The 16,264-nt window shown below is 56.6% G+C and overlaps 7 protein-coding genes across 7 annotated transcripts; 2 read left to right on the top strand and 5 right to left on the bottom strand.

The window, feature by feature from the left end:
• Positions 1 to 417: 417 nt before the first annotated feature.
• On the bottom strand, positions 418 to 2,050 carry G647_09263 (agmatinase; the record flags this gene model as incomplete). The annotated part of the gene is made up of 5 exons (XM_008733566.1): positions 418 to 674; positions 809 to 1,035; positions 1,173 to 1,566; positions 1,685 to 1,811; positions 1,913 to 2,050. 5 exons carry the CDS (start codon positions 2,048 to 2,050, stop codon positions 418 to 420), a joined length of 1,143 nt encoding a protein of 380 aa, XP_008731788.1.
• A 352-nt stretch (positions 2,051 to 2,402) lies between these two features.
• G647_09262 (beta-ketoacyl-acyl-carrier-protein synthase II) lies at positions 2,403 to 3,857 on the top strand (the record flags this gene model as incomplete). Its single annotated transcript, XM_008733565.1, has 3 exons — positions 2,403 to 3,155; positions 3,236 to 3,604; positions 3,696 to 3,857. 3 exons carry the CDS (start codon positions 2,403 to 2,405, stop codon positions 3,855 to 3,857), a joined length of 1,284 nt encoding a protein of 427 aa, XP_008731787.1.
• A 104-nt stretch (positions 3,858 to 3,961) lies between these two features.
• Positions 3,962 to 5,229, bottom strand: G647_09261 (uncharacterized protein; the record flags this gene model as incomplete). Its single annotated transcript, XM_008733564.1, has 3 exons — positions 3,962 to 4,977; positions 5,027 to 5,140; positions 5,208 to 5,229. 3 exons carry the CDS (start codon positions 5,227 to 5,229, stop codon positions 3,962 to 3,964), a joined length of 1,152 nt encoding a protein of 383 aa, XP_008731786.1.
• A 307-nt stretch (positions 5,230 to 5,536) lies between these two features.
• Positions 5,537 to 6,751, top strand: G647_09260 (uncharacterized protein; the record flags this gene model as incomplete). Its single annotated transcript, XM_008733563.1, has 1 exon — positions 5,537 to 6,751. The coding sequence occupies one exon, from the start codon at positions 5,537 to 5,539 to the stop codon at positions 6,749 to 6,751; it is 1,215 nt and encodes a 404-aa protein (XP_008731785.1).
• A 775-nt stretch (positions 6,752 to 7,526) lies between these two features.
• On the bottom strand, positions 7,527 to 10,550 carry G647_09259 (uncharacterized protein; the record flags this gene model as incomplete). Its single annotated transcript, XM_008733562.1, has 1 exon — positions 7,527 to 10,550. One exon carries the CDS (start codon positions 10,548 to 10,550, stop codon positions 7,527 to 7,529), a length of 3,024 nt encoding a protein of 1,007 aa, XP_008731784.1.
• Positions 10,551 to 11,061: 511 nt separating this feature from the next.
• On the bottom strand, positions 11,062 to 12,066 carry G647_09258 (uncharacterized protein; the record flags this gene model as incomplete). The annotated part of the gene is made up of 1 exon (XM_008733561.1): positions 11,062 to 12,066. The coding sequence occupies one exon, from the start codon at positions 12,064 to 12,066 to the stop codon at positions 11,062 to 11,064; it is 1,005 nt and encodes a 334-aa protein (XP_008731783.1).
• A 520-nt stretch (positions 12,067 to 12,586) lies between these two features.
• G647_09257 (uncharacterized protein) lies at positions 12,587 to 15,846 on the bottom strand (the record flags this gene model as incomplete). Its single annotated transcript, XM_008733560.1, has 2 exons — positions 12,587 to 15,760; positions 15,814 to 15,846. The coding sequence occupies 2 exons, from the start codon at positions 15,844 to 15,846 to the stop codon at positions 12,587 to 12,589; spliced, it is 3,207 nt and encodes a 1,068-aa protein (XP_008731782.1).
• Positions 15,847 to 16,264: the final 418 nt, after the last annotated feature.

Genomic DNA, 16,264 nt, shown 5'->3' with positions numbered 1-16,264 from the left:
TCACAACTCACAGCTCACAACTCATCCTTCACCACCTTCTGGGCGGTCGGGACTTTCTCCCCACCGATCTTCCTCCCTGGCTTCACGACAGACTCGGGCTGCCATTCCCCTCGATCCTTCAGTCCTCTCCTAGATCGTATACGGTGGTTAGCGAGGACGAACTCGACCTTGACATGCCCTGACATGCCGTGACGTGACGTGACGTGACATAACACATGATATGAATCTGCTAAGACATACACGCTCGCATCGGATACAGTACGCGCATAATGTGTAGGAGTAGGGAGGTAATTACACCCCTGCCCCCACACCGCACAACGTGAAACTCATAGACGAAGAACAACCAACCAACCAAGAAAGGAAGAAGGAAACCAAGGAAGGAAAGGGGAAGGAAGGAAGAAGGAAACCATTAATCACTCACTTGACCATACTGGTGAGCATTTCAAAGACGACCTGCGCGCCCGCCAGCGCCGTGCTCTCGCCATGCCCGCTCTCGTACGCGGGGGAGACCTCGACGACGTCGGCACCTACGAGGTTCAGGTCCTCGACGCCCCGCAGGATCTGGATCAGTTCGCGCGTCGTCCAGCCGCCCGGTTCGGGCGTGCCGGTGCCTGGCGCGAGGCCGGGGTCGAGCACGTCAATGTCGACGGAGAGGTAGACTGGGGTCGTCGTTCCTGTGGCCGAGGAGAGGAGGGTTAGATCAGGGGTCGTAAATATAGGGATTCGTCCATGATCGTGGATCTCTTAGGGGTTGTCTTTTTGCGACGCTGCGCTATGCTACGCTTCACTTCGCTACGCTTTGACTCACCCATTCGCTCCATGATCAGATCAATGATGCCCTGCACGCCCACGGCGTCGATGTCGTCGCTTTCGATGCGCAGGAAGCCCTGCTTCTCGTCGTCTTCGTAGTCGTGGAAATCGGAGCCCAGGAGGCGGGTGCGTAAGCCGGCGTGCACGGACGAGCCGTTGTTGATGAGGCCTTCTTGGCTGGCGACCCAGAACATGGTGCCGTGCGTGAAGTCGGCTTGCGTGGGGCTGGAATAGCGGGATTCATTAGCCGCGATCTATTTTCTGTTGTTCCTCTTTGTGGTAGGGATTCGTAGAAGATCTGGCTGTTTGTTTTGCGGGGGCAAAAGGGAGCACAGTCGAGATTACAGAGGATCAAAACTCACGTCTCAGCCCATGCGCTGGGGTAGGCTCCGGGATGCCATGTATCTAGGTGTGCGTCGAAGTGCAACACGGCGATCGGCTGGCCGTATACTTTCTCCAGGGCTCGCAGGGCGGGTAGTGCGATTGAGTGGTCTCCGCCAAGTGTGATCAGTTTGGGATGAACGTGTCCTTCTGGGTTGCTGTAGCTCAAGGGCCGTCGGGAGAGAAGTTCGAGGTAGGCGCTGCTCATCTGGTGCAGGGCGAGGGCATTGTCGAACGGCGTGATGGGGATGTCTCCGCAGTCGAGGATCGCGGGCCACGACGTGTACGGGTTGAGATGGGCTCGGTGGTTGAAGCCTCGGAAGGACGTTTGTCGTGCTGAGGCGGCGCGAATGGCGCGAGGGCCGAAGCGGGCTCCTGAGGATCTCCATCAGCTAATCTATATATAATATCGACATGGCTGGCTACTGTGTGTGCGCTGGACTCGTGGTAGTCCGTTCGTTCTGTGCCGATGGCGGGAGAGGGCCGTGCTTACCAGGTCGATAACTTACGGCCGTGTCGAATGGTGCGCCAATGATGCCGATATCAAATGGTTCGTAGGGCGTCGTAAGACACTTTACATGGCGGAGGTGTGCAAAGGTCGAAATCCCTGAGAATCCCCACTGTCGACATGTTCAACTTGTGCCTGTCGCTCGACAACGCCCATCCCCGATTTCGTACTCTCTCACCTAAAGAGCCCATCCGAGGGAGGGGGGAAACTTACATCAAAGTCCCATTTCGCTTTCAACTCGTCCAGCGGCGTCCCAGACTCGGTCGGGATCTCAAGCTCCGGGTTGTCGTAGAAGGAGCATCGAACCAAGGGAAGAAGAGGGAGGAGAACGGACAACGACAGAAGGAACATGGCAGAAGTCACGGTGAGTTGTCACGGAAGTGGGAGGAAGATCAATCGCAGAATCACCTACATGAAGAAGAGAACATGTCTACGTATCATCCACAGGGAACACATGGATGGATATGGATATCCATTGAGTAATAGGGCGTCGTGTGCGGGAAAATCTGCGTAGAGAGCAGCGACGAATCAGAGCAGAGCGGGGATCTCCGGCTACCGATCAGCCACTTTGATTGGTGGAAGACTCGGCGTGCAAGGCTCTAAGTTTCGCGTGCTTCAAGGAATCACCAAAGACGCGACTGATACTGTTCTCCTCGCAACTGACATCTGTTTCTCGCACATGTGAGGTGGAGCCCGCCGGACAATGAGGAGAGTCGTGGTGACAGGATTGGGCGCCGTCACGCCGCTCGGAGTTGGGGTGCGAAGAACGTGGGCTCGCCTCCTCGACGGCCACTGCGGCATCGTCTCAACCCGCCACCTCGGCGACGAGTTCAGATCCCTGCCAAGTCAAGTCGCCGGTCTGGTTCCCCGGACAGCTGAAGACGGGCCGTGGAGGGCAGAAGACCACCTCTCCCCCACGGAAATCCGCCAGACCGCCCAATTCGCACAATACGCCCTCGCCGCCGCCGAGGAAGCATTTCAAGACGCGGGTTTCAAGGATGGCAACGGTCTGGATCCCGAAATGGCCGGCGTGACGCTCGGGTCGGGCATAGGAAACCTCGCGGACCTGTACGACACGTCGCTCGCCTACGCCCAGGGTCACAACTATCGCAAGATCCACCCCCTGTTTGTGCCACGGCTGCTCATCAACCTCGGCGCTGGACATATTTCCATGCGCTACGGTCTGCGAGGTCCAAACCATGCGGTCACGACAGCTTGCACCACGGGAGCACACTCCATAGGCGATGCGGCAAGGTTTATCCAGGCCGGAGAAGCGGACGTCATGATCGCGGGCGGCGCGGAGAGTTGTATCCACCCGCTTGCGATCGGAGGGTTTGCCAGGTCGAGGAGTCTGGTGACAGCGTTCAACGACGAGCCGGGAAAGAGCTCGCGGCCGTTCGATAAAGAGAGGGCGGGCTTTGTGATTGGCGAAGGGGCCGCGTGTCTGGTGCTCGAGGTAGGTCTGCCTTCGCGCAAGCAAAGCAGCATTCTCGTGAGAAACAGTAAACCAGAAACACGTGTTGATAGATGCCGCAGGAACTCGAACACGCCAAAACCCGTGGGGCGCGCATCTACGCCGAACTCATCGGCTACGGTAATTCCGCCGACGCGCACCACTTGACTGCACCACTGGAGGAGGGCGGCGGTGCCCTTCTCGCGATGAAGAGGGCGCTCAAACAGGCGCGGATCCCCCCTTCGAAGGTGGATTACATCAACGCACACGCAACGTCAACGCCGCTGGGAGACCAAGCCGAAAACAAGGCGATCAAGACGCTCATGCTGAGTGAACATGGCAAAGCCGCTGCAAAAGAAATCAACGTGAGCAGCACGAAAGGCGCAATAGGACATCTCCTGGGCGCTGCTGGCGCGGTGGAGGCCCTTTTTACAGTTTTGGCTGTTCATGAGGTATGTTTCATTCATTCGCCCTGTCCTTCCTGTGTGCGGACGTGGACGGGAAATATATGGGTGTCGTAATAATAACATGAATCTGTGGCAGAACGTGATGCCCCCGACAATAAACCTGGTCTCCAAGACCGAAGACTTCGACTGCAATTATGTTGCCAATGAAGCCCAACAGACCCAAATCACTGTCGCGCTGACCAATAGCTTTGGGTTCGGCGGGACGAATTCGAGTTTGTGCTTCAGGAAGTGCGAATGAGCGACTTTGCGAAGCTAGACAGCCGTGTCCGGGCATGTTTGTGCGTCGCAGGGACATCTCCTGCTACAATACTAGAGATCAACGGGTATAAAGTTGGACGGCATCTAAGCCACGTCGATCGAAGACTTCCTGAGAGGCACCTTGAGCCCCGGCTGAGCCATGCCAATCCCCGTCAAAGCGGGTGAAGCCGACACAGTCGATGAAGGAAAGGTCTCGTTGATGGCCGACTGCGGGACAGCGCTTCGAGCACTCTCCAAAGGCACGCTGAATATGCTGGTACCGTTTCGGTTTCCACTCATGGCGTTGGACAACATCTCCTTTAGCCGAATGAGCGGATACTTGCGCCTGATGGGAAACAGTTCGCGCGTGACCAGGGGTTGTGGTCGTGCAAGGCTTCGGGAGATGGCAGTCATGACCGAGTCTTTCTCTTCGTCCGAGTCGACGGGCCCGTTGAGCGTGGGATCCATATCGTCTTCGAAGAGAGCCGGAGCGTTGGCGTCAATCGCGGCCTTTTGCTGCCGGGCCTGATTCTTCTTCTGGTATGCCGCCAGCAGCATGTCGTAGGGGAGACTCCTCCCAGGCACAGCCCGCTTGGCTCCCATACTGTGGCTTTTGCATGTGAGACTCCTCGCACACTGAACGCCGTTGGGAAGCGTGACGCCGCACTGTTTCTCCACGTCGACGGGCCCCTTGGGCTTGGCCGCCTTGGATTTGGGATCTTCCCTTCTCTTCTTCTTCTTGGGTTCCTTGTCCTCGTCGCCCTCGGCCTTGCGTTTCTTGCCCTTCTTGGTACCATCGTCGTCGCCGCCGTTGGCCGCGTCCTTCCTGCCCGGTCCTCGGATGTCATCGTCGTCATCATCATCGTCGTCGATTTTCTCGGCGCGCTCTTTGGCTCGCTGTGCGGCTTCTCGTGCCTCCTTCTTCTTCCGCGCCTTGTCCTGCTTGGACTTTAGACATAGAGCGATATGGTCCTTGGCGGTGCGCTGGAGGATCGACTTCTTGCAGTGCTTGCAGACGAGCGTCTCGAGGCTCTCCGGGTGGCCGGCGGGGAAGTTGGCCATGGTGTCGCCTTCGAACTTGGGGAGTTCGGGAGAGGGCGCGTCGCCGACATGTTTAATACCTAGATACTCTTAACAGAGGCCATCGGTCACACGACGACCAGTACCAACCGTTGACCTGCGCCTCCTTATTCACGGTGATCTTCTTTAGTTGCGCCTTGGGTGCCTTCTTGATCGCTTTGCTGGGTTTGTAGGTGGTTGCGCTGAGGAGGGAGGGGGACGAGGCTGTGATGGGAAATGTTAGTCGCCGTGCATCTCATCTTCGAGGGAATGTCACGGGGACGATACGAACCGGGTGACCCGTCTGTCGCCATGGTGAGAATGTGTGTAGATGAGATGTGTATACTGCGATCATTCAGACATGCGATAGCCTGTAGGAGTTCTCGAGGTGTCGTGTCGAGTCAGGACGCCCGTACGAGTGAGGTATCAGTGAAGTTGGGGATGGAGACTCGGCTGCCTCCTCCTCCTCCTCCTCCTCCCCCTCCCCATCATGAGGGAATCTGGTCTTGGCGAGCATCGACGTGCTTTTATCTGCTACTTCAATCCCTTCCTGCATCCCCTGCCGTTCTCAGATCTACTCCGATTCACTTGTAATCACAAACTACCCCTACCTGCGCAGCCATGGACGGGCACGCCGCCGCCGCCCCCGATATCAAGGGCCCCGAGGCGAACCCTCTCCTCGAGCGCATAGGTGGCATCTGGGCCGGCCGCACGCCAGGCCTGCAGGAAGAGTTCCAGCGCGAGGTCGCGCAGCTGCTGGGCCGCGGGCGCAACCTCTCGTTCCCCGGCGCGCAACCCGTGTCCTTCTCGGCCGAACACATCCAGGAGCTCAAGACGCAGGACTACTACGTGTGCGAGAAGACGGACGGGCTGCGGTACCTGATGTACCTGACGCGCGAGGGCGAGCACGACATCCACTACCTGATCGACCGGAAGAACGACTACTGGTTCGTGCCGTACCTGCACTTCCCGCACCACGAGGACAAGACCTTTGAGCGCTTCCACACCGACACCATCCTCGACGGCGAGCTGGTCGAGGACCGCTACCCGGACCGCCCCCCCGTGATCAAGTTTTTGGTCTTTGACTGCCTGGTGCTCGACAAGCAGGTGCTCATGCAGCGGCCGCTGGACAAGCGGCTCGCCTACTTCAAGTCGCACGTCCTGGGGCCCTACAAGGAGATGTACAGGCAGCAGCCGGACCGGCCGCGGCCGTTCGTGCTCGAGGACAAGGCGACCGAGTTCAGCTACGGGCTCGAGAAGATGTTCAAGGAGATCATCCCCAAAGTCAAGCAGCTGCACGGCAACGACGGCCTGATCTTCACGTGCCGCAACACCCCCTACAAGACCGGCACCGACGAGCACATCCTCAAGTGGAAGCCGCCCTCGGAGAACACGGTCGACTTCCTCCTGCACATCGAGTGGCCCATGGTGGAGCCCGACGCCGACGACCCGGACCGGTCGGCCCAGCCGGATTACTACGCCTTCCCCTCGCGCTTCTGCCTGTACATCCACCACGGCTCCAACGAGTACTCGTACATTGACGACCTGTACGTCGAGCCGCACGAGTACGACGAGTGGAAGACGTTTGGCCACCCCTTGCAGGACATCATCGTCGAGGCCGCCAAGGACGACGAGCAGAGGTGGCGATACCATCGTTTCCGGCATGACAAGGACCAGTCCAATCATATCAAGGTGTACAAGAGCGTGATCCGGAGCATCCAGAGCCACGTCACCGAGCAGGATCTGCTCGACCATGCCGCCGACATCAGGAGTGCGTGGAAGGCCAGGGACGAGGAACGGAAGCGCATGCAGGGTGCTGTCAAGCGGGAGCCTTGAAATAATAGCATTGGCGAGGGTGCATGTGGCGTTATCCGTATTGGCAACGGCAATGGCGGTGGCGATGGCAGAGGTACGGTCAGCAGTCTTGCCCACAGCATGTAACTCATCGTCCTGTTTTTTTTTTTTTTTTGGTGGCATTGGCACTGCAAGGCGTTGGAAGGCGTGGCGGCGTGTGGGTGTCCTAGGGGGAAACATGCCATGCAGATGAGATGAGCATGGCATGGCATGGTATAACTTGGTACGTCCGGTATGATGAGGTAGGCACGAGATGATACGATACGAAAAGATACAATATGATACCCAGATATCGGATGGAATGGACACATGGCGTCAAGCACAAGCACATCACAAGCACAGGCCTCAGGGGTGCAATTCATATAGGCCCGCCTCTGGAATCAAACATGATTCTTCAACGTCAAATATTAACGTGAGATCTGTGTAGTACAAGGGACAGAGCGGAATACAGGATATATTAACGGCTTAAAAGGTGAGAAGACGTAAGTTGACGTACAGGATAAAGGTCTAGCATAGCCATCCAATGCCAGATGTCGTGATCAAATGGTCCCTCTCTCGCTTGCATGAACGAGACAACGCGCAGGGTAGGGTAGGGTAGGGTAGGGTAGACAAAGTTCTACGATTACTGAGTATGACTCGTATACCTACCTATCTCTCACAGTATACCCTAGGTACCTTCTAGATGCCACACCGGTACATACGAGTACGAGGACGGGCATACCATGGTACAGGATCTGGTACGATGCAAGCACGTCCATCAATACCCAGAGTATCGTTCCCGTCCCCCTGTCTGTGTCCGTGCGGCATCGTCCCCCGGCCATCGTCTCAAACCCAAACTCATGATCCGCCGACCTGTCATCAGTCCAGTCTCGCCTTTGGGGTGCTTATCACTCCCAGACGATTCCGATGTCGATGTCGATGTCGATGTCGCGTCTCTGCCTGAAAACGGATACGGCGTGCTCATCCACTCTGTGGCCGCCTGCGTGAGTGGTTGAGCGGCGGTGGTCATTGTCTGCGCGTCCGTGAGAGGCGGATATGCGGTATCGAGGGGTCCGGTTTCGGTTCCGTTTTCGTTGGAGGGAGAGTTGTCGTTGTCGTTCTCATTCCAGCTTCGTGTCCCGTTCCCACTCTGGATCCTGCTCCCGTCCCCGTTCCCTAATCTGTTCCGTCGGTCCTGCTCCTGATCTGGGAACATACCGGAAGATGACGCGGACGCTTGGGTGAGGTCGCCTGTGCCGTCGTGGAAGGGGAGCATGTCGACAGTGTTGGGGAGGGCCATCCATTGATCGAGGAGAGGCCAGTCAATGTCCATGGTCGGACCGGGGTCGAAAGGCTGCGGATCAGCGGCATTGGGCGCTGCTGCGACTGCGGCTGCGGCTGCGGCTGCGGCTGCATTTGGCATGGGATTCGATGTGGCGCTGGAGCCAGCACCGCCTGCGTAGGACGCCGGGCTGAAGGGAAAGAAGCTCAGGAATGAATTCCCGCCGAGGGGCACAGGGTTGTTGATGCCTGGCATGAGGTTCTGGAAGGGGTCTTTTCCCACACCGGCACTGGTACTGTCGTTCGAGGCGGCAAAGTAAGTCGAGTCCACCGCGTCTGACGAGTTGGATAGGTTCTCGTGGAGGCCATATCCCTCGCCTTGCCCCTGTCCTCGTCCTCGTGGTCCGTCTGGCACCGTTGGAGAGGCCAAGCTAAAGTCGTACTGCATCGGGAACATTGCCGATGGCATGAACTGTCCGGGCTGCGCGAAGGGGTTGGAAGTCCTGCTGCTGGTGCTGGTGCTGATGCTCGTGCCGGTGCCGGGACCGGTGCCTGGACCAAAAGATCCTCCCGTCGAAGAGGCTATTTCGTCTCTCTTCTCGCCTAGGACCTGGCGCAACACAGCCGCCACGCGTCTCGCTTCGGTACTCGTCGGACTCAACTCCTCGCAGATGGCGAAAGACTCCTTGAGTAGAATGTACTGCTCTCTCATCTTCTCGTCGGCGTTGATGTCGATCCCGGGATTGGCTTTCTTCCACATGCTCACTGCCAGACACAAGACCATGCCGGCGAGGTAGAAGTCGTTCATGGTGAACGAACCGAGCATCCACCTATCGTTGAATAGTTGGCCACCCGGCTTGAACTCCTTGTGCAAGTCGAGCATGTGTCTGGTGATGGCGATGGCGGCGTCGGTGCACGCCTGCGTCGACGCCGGGTGCGTGCCTTGAGTCATGTACTTTCGGTGCAACACCAGGAGCGACTTCTGGTACAGAAACTCGCAGTTCGTGCGCACCATTGTGAGGTAGCTCGGGTCGGCAAAGGACTGGGACATGGGCTTGATGTGCAGCACATTCGGCACCGTCGCGTACGTGGCGCGGACTTCTCGGTCCAGATCCATGACTTGCTGGGCATAGTTGTCGGGGCGAAAGGAAAGCGCGTGCGCGCAGACTTTGCCAAACGTGGTCATCAAGCGCGACTTGACGATGAAATACAGGAGCTGTGTGGCTTCGGTTTCGGGCCTGGACGGCGGTGCCACTTTCGTGTCCTCGTCGAAGTCCGTGTCGAGCAGGTTGCCAGGGTTCATCGTGTCCCAGCTGTCGGGCGGGATTTGACTCGGCAGGCCCAGTTGGAAGGACACCATGAGATCGAACTGCCGGCACATGGCCCAGGTTCTCCGTCGCATTTCACCGTCAAACACAGAGATATGAGGGAATTGGGACGGATCGCGGTGATAACCTGAGCGATAGGCCAGGCGCACCGCGATGGAGAAGATGACGCCAACATCCCCAGATGGGTCCAGCGTTGACACATACTTGCATAGAGCATACAGGCCGAGAGCTTCGACGACGAAGCGCTTCGGTCGCGTGAAGCCGCCGAGCCGAAGACATTGGCACGCCGCATGCAGGAAGCTCACACGTGGACTGAGCTGATCCTCCGGCGTCGTCGGCTCGGAGCCAACGACCTCGGACAGGCTGGCGGACAAGCAGCAGATGGAAAACAGGATGGAGATCCAGAGAGGCGGGGTCTCGAGCGGTGTCCGCCAGAACTGTTCGTATTGCCGTTGAAACTGTTGCGTGTGGATCAACGGTATGACGAGATAGCGGCTGTTGAAGTAGGTGGAAAGGCGCCGATCGACCTGTAATCGCGGCGGAAGGGCTTGAGCCAGGACCTGGGCGATAGAGACGTGGCTGGCTGGGCCGAAGAGACTGTCCGTATCCTGCGGTTCGACATCGTCGGGCTCATCCAGCTCGGCGCCAGGAGCCTGGTCTCCTGCGGCGGTGGTAGTGCCGGCGAGCGCAGACTTGAGTTCCTGGAGGCTTTCCAGTATAGCAGACCAGTGGGTTGACCCGACGTAGCGAGACTCGGCGGACCCATACTGTAGATGGCCGTCCTTTGCAATCCCGGTCCTGATCGCCGTCGCGTCGTTGTCGCTTGAGGAGTTGGTGCTGGTGCCAGTGTCGGACTCGTGATCAGGCTTCGAGCCGTTTGAGGTGTCAACCATCTGCATGACAAGTTGTTCCAGGCGTCCGAGCCGCTCTTGAGCTCGTCCTCGTTTCGCGCTCCTGGCCGCGGCATCGGAAGCCCTCGCGGGAGCGAGTTTGCCATATGTGCAGTTGGCTTGGTTGGCCCGTTTGACACACGTCTCGCATGGATGTCCTCTGTCGCATCTCAGCTTCTTCAGTCGACAGGGCGCGCACGAGAGAGGCTGCCGATTGCGCCTCCTCAACTTGGCGTCGACTCCAGCCTGTTGGCCGTCGAGGTTGGCGCGGAACTTGTGAGTTAGAGAGAAGAAGTCGGACATTCTGGCGACGTCCGATCTCAGGTCCCAGAGGCTTCACAACTGCGGATGGCTTGCATGTGTCAAGTGGCGAAGGTCGGGGTCTATCAGATACAGACGTACCGTACTCTATTGAAGGTGATGGTGATGGTGATGGTGATCGCGCTGTGGCATTGGAACCCAAGCGCGACGTGTGGATTTGATCAGCGGAAATTGCACATACAACACATCGACAGGAATGACAGGACCACGATTCAATGCACGATGAAGACCAAACTCGAGCTTGACTACATAGATAGTAGACACAGAAATCAACCCCACAGCATACACACTACGTACATACAGTACAATTACATAGTACAGTCTCCAAGCGGTAAAGTGCCACTTTCCCCGTCGGGCCCCCCGCCAAGTGACTGAGTGACGGGCATAAGTATCATATTACAGCGCTCAGGACCGGACAAGCACTCGGTGGACTCTCGCACATCAACACAATCAATGCTCATTCATCCCCTCCAATCGCCATCGCTGGTGTCCATCACCACGCCTGCGTACACCCAGGCTTGATCCCCTCGTAGAGGGAGCTCAACTCCTGCCAGAGCCTCTGTGCAGTTCGATCACCCTCGGCGCTCCTGACAAACGCACTGTACTTCTTGACCTGGCATTCGCTGAGATACTGCCCATGGGATTCCTGCCCAGCAACCGCGCCATGCACCAACGTGCGCGCCCCGTGCTCACTTTCTCTGCCAATCGTCTTGTACATGACCTTGAGCACAACGTCCTCATGAGTACGAAACAGGTCGGTTCTGCAAAAGCCGGGGGCGACGTTGTTGATGATGACCAGTGGCTTGTCGTGGGAATCTTCCTCAGCCGACTTCGTCAACACCGTCGCCAAGTATTTCACGAGCAGCATGACCGGTAACTTGCTGAGGTAGTAACGCCCTTTCATGTCCGCCTTCTTCGGATCTGATAGGGTTCGGAGGATTTGGCCGTCGGCGGGAGTGGTAATATCTTTGTCGTTGGCCCAGAAATGCACCGCCGACCCGACGATGGCAATGTGTGGAGTGATGTTATATCGCTTTGCGGACGAACGCAGGATAGGGAGGAGCAAGGTGGCCAGGAGGAATGTCGAGATCACGTTCACAGTAATTGTCGTCTCATATCCCTCTGCCAAGCTGAATTCTTGCAAGTCGACTCCCGCATTGAGTACGGCGGCGTCGAGCCTTGGGAGGTCCTTGCAACGTTCAGCAAAGGCGACCACACTCGAGAACGAGGTCAGATCGATCTCAAGCGCGACGATTGTCGGTTGTTTGCTACCGGTAGGTAGGGACTGCAGGACGGCTTCCTTGGCCTTTTCTCCCTTCGCAAAACTTCGACAGGCGAGCACGATGGTGGTGCAATTCAACCGGGCCAGTAGTCGGGCGGCATCGAGGCCAAGCCCAGTATTGGCGCCCGTCACCAACATACATCTCCCCGTAAGGTCGACCTGAGGCATTGGCGGTGTAGAAAACTGGCCGCGCAAGAACTGGACGATTCCCGGCATCGTGTCGGACGAGGGACTGCGCTCTGCAGAGTCAAAGACGGATGGGGGCTGAGATATGATGGAGATTCTTTGGCACAATTCTCGTTGTTCTGATAGTCGTTCGAGGGATGTAGATGTCCGTATGTTGGCAGCAGAATGGAAGAGCTGCTTCAGTCAATGGCGCTCCTCCATGCTTTATGTATCTCTGCCCCTGCTCGCTTGGACCCGACCATCTCCAGATCTCTAGAGGCGCGCACAAAATATCTCATTGCCAGGTAAGTTTGGCGTCTCGCAACCTTGTCCCGTCTGGGCTACATAGCGTCGTGAGCTTTGTCCGGGACTTCGACCATTTGCAGACCCCCCTTAACTCCGGAGGTCGGAAATGCCCGTATTGGGAAAATCCAATCCCCGGTCGCGAAAACACAAAATGCTGCTGCCTACCGACAAGAACATCAGAATAGTGACTTGCGAAGTGGCTTGTAGTTCCTTGCGACCAGAGCTTGCTCGACATTTCTTTGTCACTGCATATTTCCCTCATGGCTCAAACCTTGTTGGGGGCGCCGGATTTGCAGCCCGAACCTGGTCGGCTTGGATGATATTCCATCAGCCAGACAGCGTCCTCATTGAACTCTAGCAGCGCGTCTCGCACTGGTTCCCTATGCTTGAAAGGAACCAGGAGCTGGAAGACTCTGTCTCCGTTGTCGTCGGAAAGCCGGACGTTTCGAAGAATGGTGACCAGCAAGTCGACGAGGGCTTCCAGGATCTGCCCCTTGGAAGTCCTGGGGCTATCTAGAGAAGGAGAAATAGCAGACTGAGCACCTGTCGTTACGCTTCCGTGACTTGGGACCCTAGAACTGTTCATGGGGGTGGACAGTGATCCTCTGGGGACATTGAGCAGCGCTACTGGCTTGGGGCTCTTCACCGGTCCTGCCACGCTCGAATGGGTCCTGGTGAAGAGAGTTTCAAGCTCCGTGAAGATATCTTCGATCCGGCTGGCCATGAAATCTCCCGCGGCATGGCAGATGGCCCCAATTGTGGTAGCTGCAGCCCTGACGTTGAAAGGTGCATCGTTGGCAGCTCCGTCGTTCGTGGTAAGAAGCCTCGCCACAACTGCCGGCCAGATCAAATTGACCAAAGGCAGAAATGTGTTCTCATGGGGTGCGAGTATTGGACATACATCTTGCAACAGCTGCAGCAGAGTGAGGCGGACCTTGGGTGAGGGTGAGGACAAATGAGGCACTGTGGATTGCGCAATGTTCAGCAGAAGCTGGTGCGACTTCGATATTTTGGCTTCCTCTTTCTTGTCGGTATGATCTAGCGGCAGGTCATCATCACCGGTCTCTTCGACACCTTCGGGATTGTTTTGCTCTGCATCAGCAGGACCGTCCTGGGACGTGGTCCACGGCCGGTGAGGTGTCGTTGTCACGAGATCTTCCTCTTCATCAGACCTGTTCTTCCTCTTTCTTCTGGTCCTCAAGTCACCAAGGATGTCATCCAGGCACGACACATGGGTTTTGTTGTCCTTCCGAATTGCGGGCATCTGGCCGGCTTCTATGGTAAGGACATCGGAAGACTTCGAACTCTCCGTTACGACCATCCGGAGGACATCGAACAGCTGCTCGACGAGGTCGGGGTAGCCATGGAAACTATCAAGTGCGCTAAAGATGCTGCCAATCAGGTCGTCAAGGTGCGGTAAGAGTCTAGCACCGCACAGGCGAATCATCATTGCGATGACCTGAAGACTAGTCCTTGAAACGTCAAAAGCATTGAGCCGGAGGGCAACCGCGTTGACCAAGTAGTCCACGTTATCGACAAGCATGTAAGCCACGGAGTCATACTCACAGGCGGTGGCCAGGATATTCAAAGCCGTCATGGCATGCTGCTGGAGCAGTGCATTGTGGGAGCCCAACAGGGTCAGTAGTGGAAACAATGTCTCCATGAGCTCAGGACGGTACGATCGACCGAGCTGAGACGCCTGCAGCACCAGACTCTCCAGCGACAGGGCAACAAGTCGCCAATCTGTGCCTTCTTCATGAATCGTGTCGGGGTATTCCGTCACGAAAGGTAGGGTGTTTGAGTATAAATCAGATATGAGGAAGGGACGGGAAACTGACAGATCCGACGCGGAGAAATCGTCCTCGATTAATGCCATCACATCGAACGCCTGACTTTCGTTCGGATTCAGGAATTGCAGGGCGAGCCAGGCAGCTGATAGCTTCCTGTTGATGTCAGAATCATGTAGATGATCGACGAGACCGCGTATAATTTGCTGACTGAAGGGATGTGTCTTGAGGGAGGCAATCAGGTGTCCCAATTCCTCTTTGGAGGATGCCTGGCTCTGGTGACCTAGAAGAACGGGCAGGAACTGTCCTTCCAGTCCTCGAGATTGTTGGATGAGCTCAGTTGCTGGGATCTGTGCAGCTTCGCTGATAAGTTCCGACTTTTTGGTACTCGAGCCAATGGCGGCGTCAACTGTGTCAATCAACACAGATGTAACTCGAGATGTCGCTTCACTAGGCATATTTGAAGTGTCTGTAAGCGCGTTAAAGGATGTTGCGACTCGCTTAAGTAACTGCTGCTTGGGCTTGTCATCGTTGCCTTGCATTACCCTTGGCAAGGTTTGTGTCCAGTCGTAAAACTTGGCACTGAGGACATCTGCCAGCTCGGGTCTCGATGTTATCAGATGCTTCAGTGCTGCATTAGCCTTCGAGTCTTTGGATGAATCGCAAAGAACTGCCAGCGTGTCGATCATGAGAGGTACCGAGCGAGCGAGAGTCTGCGAACAGTCATCGATCACTGTCAAACAGAGGTCGAGAAGCGCGTCAGCCACATCAGAACCGTCATGCGTCCTGAGTTTGACTACCTGGACCAACGCCAGGTCGATTTGAGGAGTCGTGGCATCCAGCCAGGATCTGTCAAGGACCACACCACCGTCTAGACCCCACGTCTTCGATGACGGGGTAGCGCCTACCTCGGCCAGGTTTTGACCGATGACCTCGTCGGCAAGAACCCTTCTCAAGATCTCGGTCAAAAGTTGCAAGTAAGCTACAAGGACCTTCCTCGTTCGTTTGGCTTGGGTGCTAGGTCTAAGGACCTTGACCAAAGTGGAGACAGTTCGAGGTAAAAGGCTGGCTATCAAGGCTTTGTCTTTGATGGCACGCTGTATTTCAAGAAGAGCATGAGCAGCGCTGATTTGGACGAGCTCAGAAGACGCATCTGTCAGTGCCTCGAGCAGCTGATAAACTAATTGGTCGACGATGTTGTTGTCGCCAACACCCGGCAGGAAATCGGATGCCGCAGAAGAGCCTTGACGGACGAGGCTCGACATACACTCAAACGCGGCCACTTTAAGTTCATCTGCTGGGGGTTCGACCTGTTGTTTGGGGTTTCTCGAGACGAGCAAGCCCATGAGAATGAGCAGCTGCTTTGCCATCTCCGGGACCAACTTCTCCCGCCATCCTTTCGAGACCAGGACTTGCACGCACCTGACGGCCAGCTCCAGACTCCGGAAAGACAAGCGCTGGGATTGATTGAAGATGTGGGTGAGAGGGAAGAAGGCATACTCTGCTAACTTCTCGTCGAGGAGATTCTCATTTCCAAGTAGCTGCAGAGTATGGTGAACCCGCTCCAGCGCCAGAAGGACAGCCTTCGCCGAGGCCTGATTCGCCTTGAACTTGAGTGCGACAGAGCTGAGCTCGACGCATGGAGGACGCAGCTACGCTTGGTCAGCCTGGGATGGTAGTAGTGGAGAGGCCGAGGAGGCTTTACTTGTTGAAAGGCTTGTTGACGCGATTGAGTCATTGTGCCAGTTGATTGGTCATATGAGGCGACAAATTCGAAATTTGAGCCTGTCTAGCATTGGCGACATTGCAGGTATGCTGGCAATGCCTGAAGGTGATGATCCGCGGTTGATCGACCGGTCGACATTAAGAATCGGCCAGAAAGTGACAGTGACAAGCACAGCCACTGGCTTCGTGTGGCGTGCCAAGAATGTGGCTGCACATAACCCTACCGTTGAGCCTCCCCTCCCTCCCTGGCCTCGCGCATCTCGCTTTCACGACTCCTACTGACAAGTACGGGTTACTGTACTGTTGCTACGAGACCATAGCGGACCGATCGGTCAACCGTCGCCAGCTCGTCTTTTGTGTAATCATAAATGTCCCTTGCCGTTTGCCCGGAGCTGACAACAGGAGCTGGACAAGGCTCGGCAGCAGGTTGA

The sequence above is a fragment of the Cladophialophora carrionii genome (assembly GCF_000365165.1).
Source record: "Cladophialophora carrionii CBS 160.54 unplaced genomic scaffold supercont1.9, whole genome shotgun sequence".
Taxonomy (NCBI): domain Eukaryota; kingdom Fungi; phylum Ascomycota; class Eurotiomycetes; order Chaetothyriales; family Herpotrichiellaceae; genus Cladophialophora; species Cladophialophora carrionii.
The sequence above is the reverse complement of the archived record's forward strand: the minus strand, read 5'-3'. Positions and strand labels throughout refer to the sequence as shown.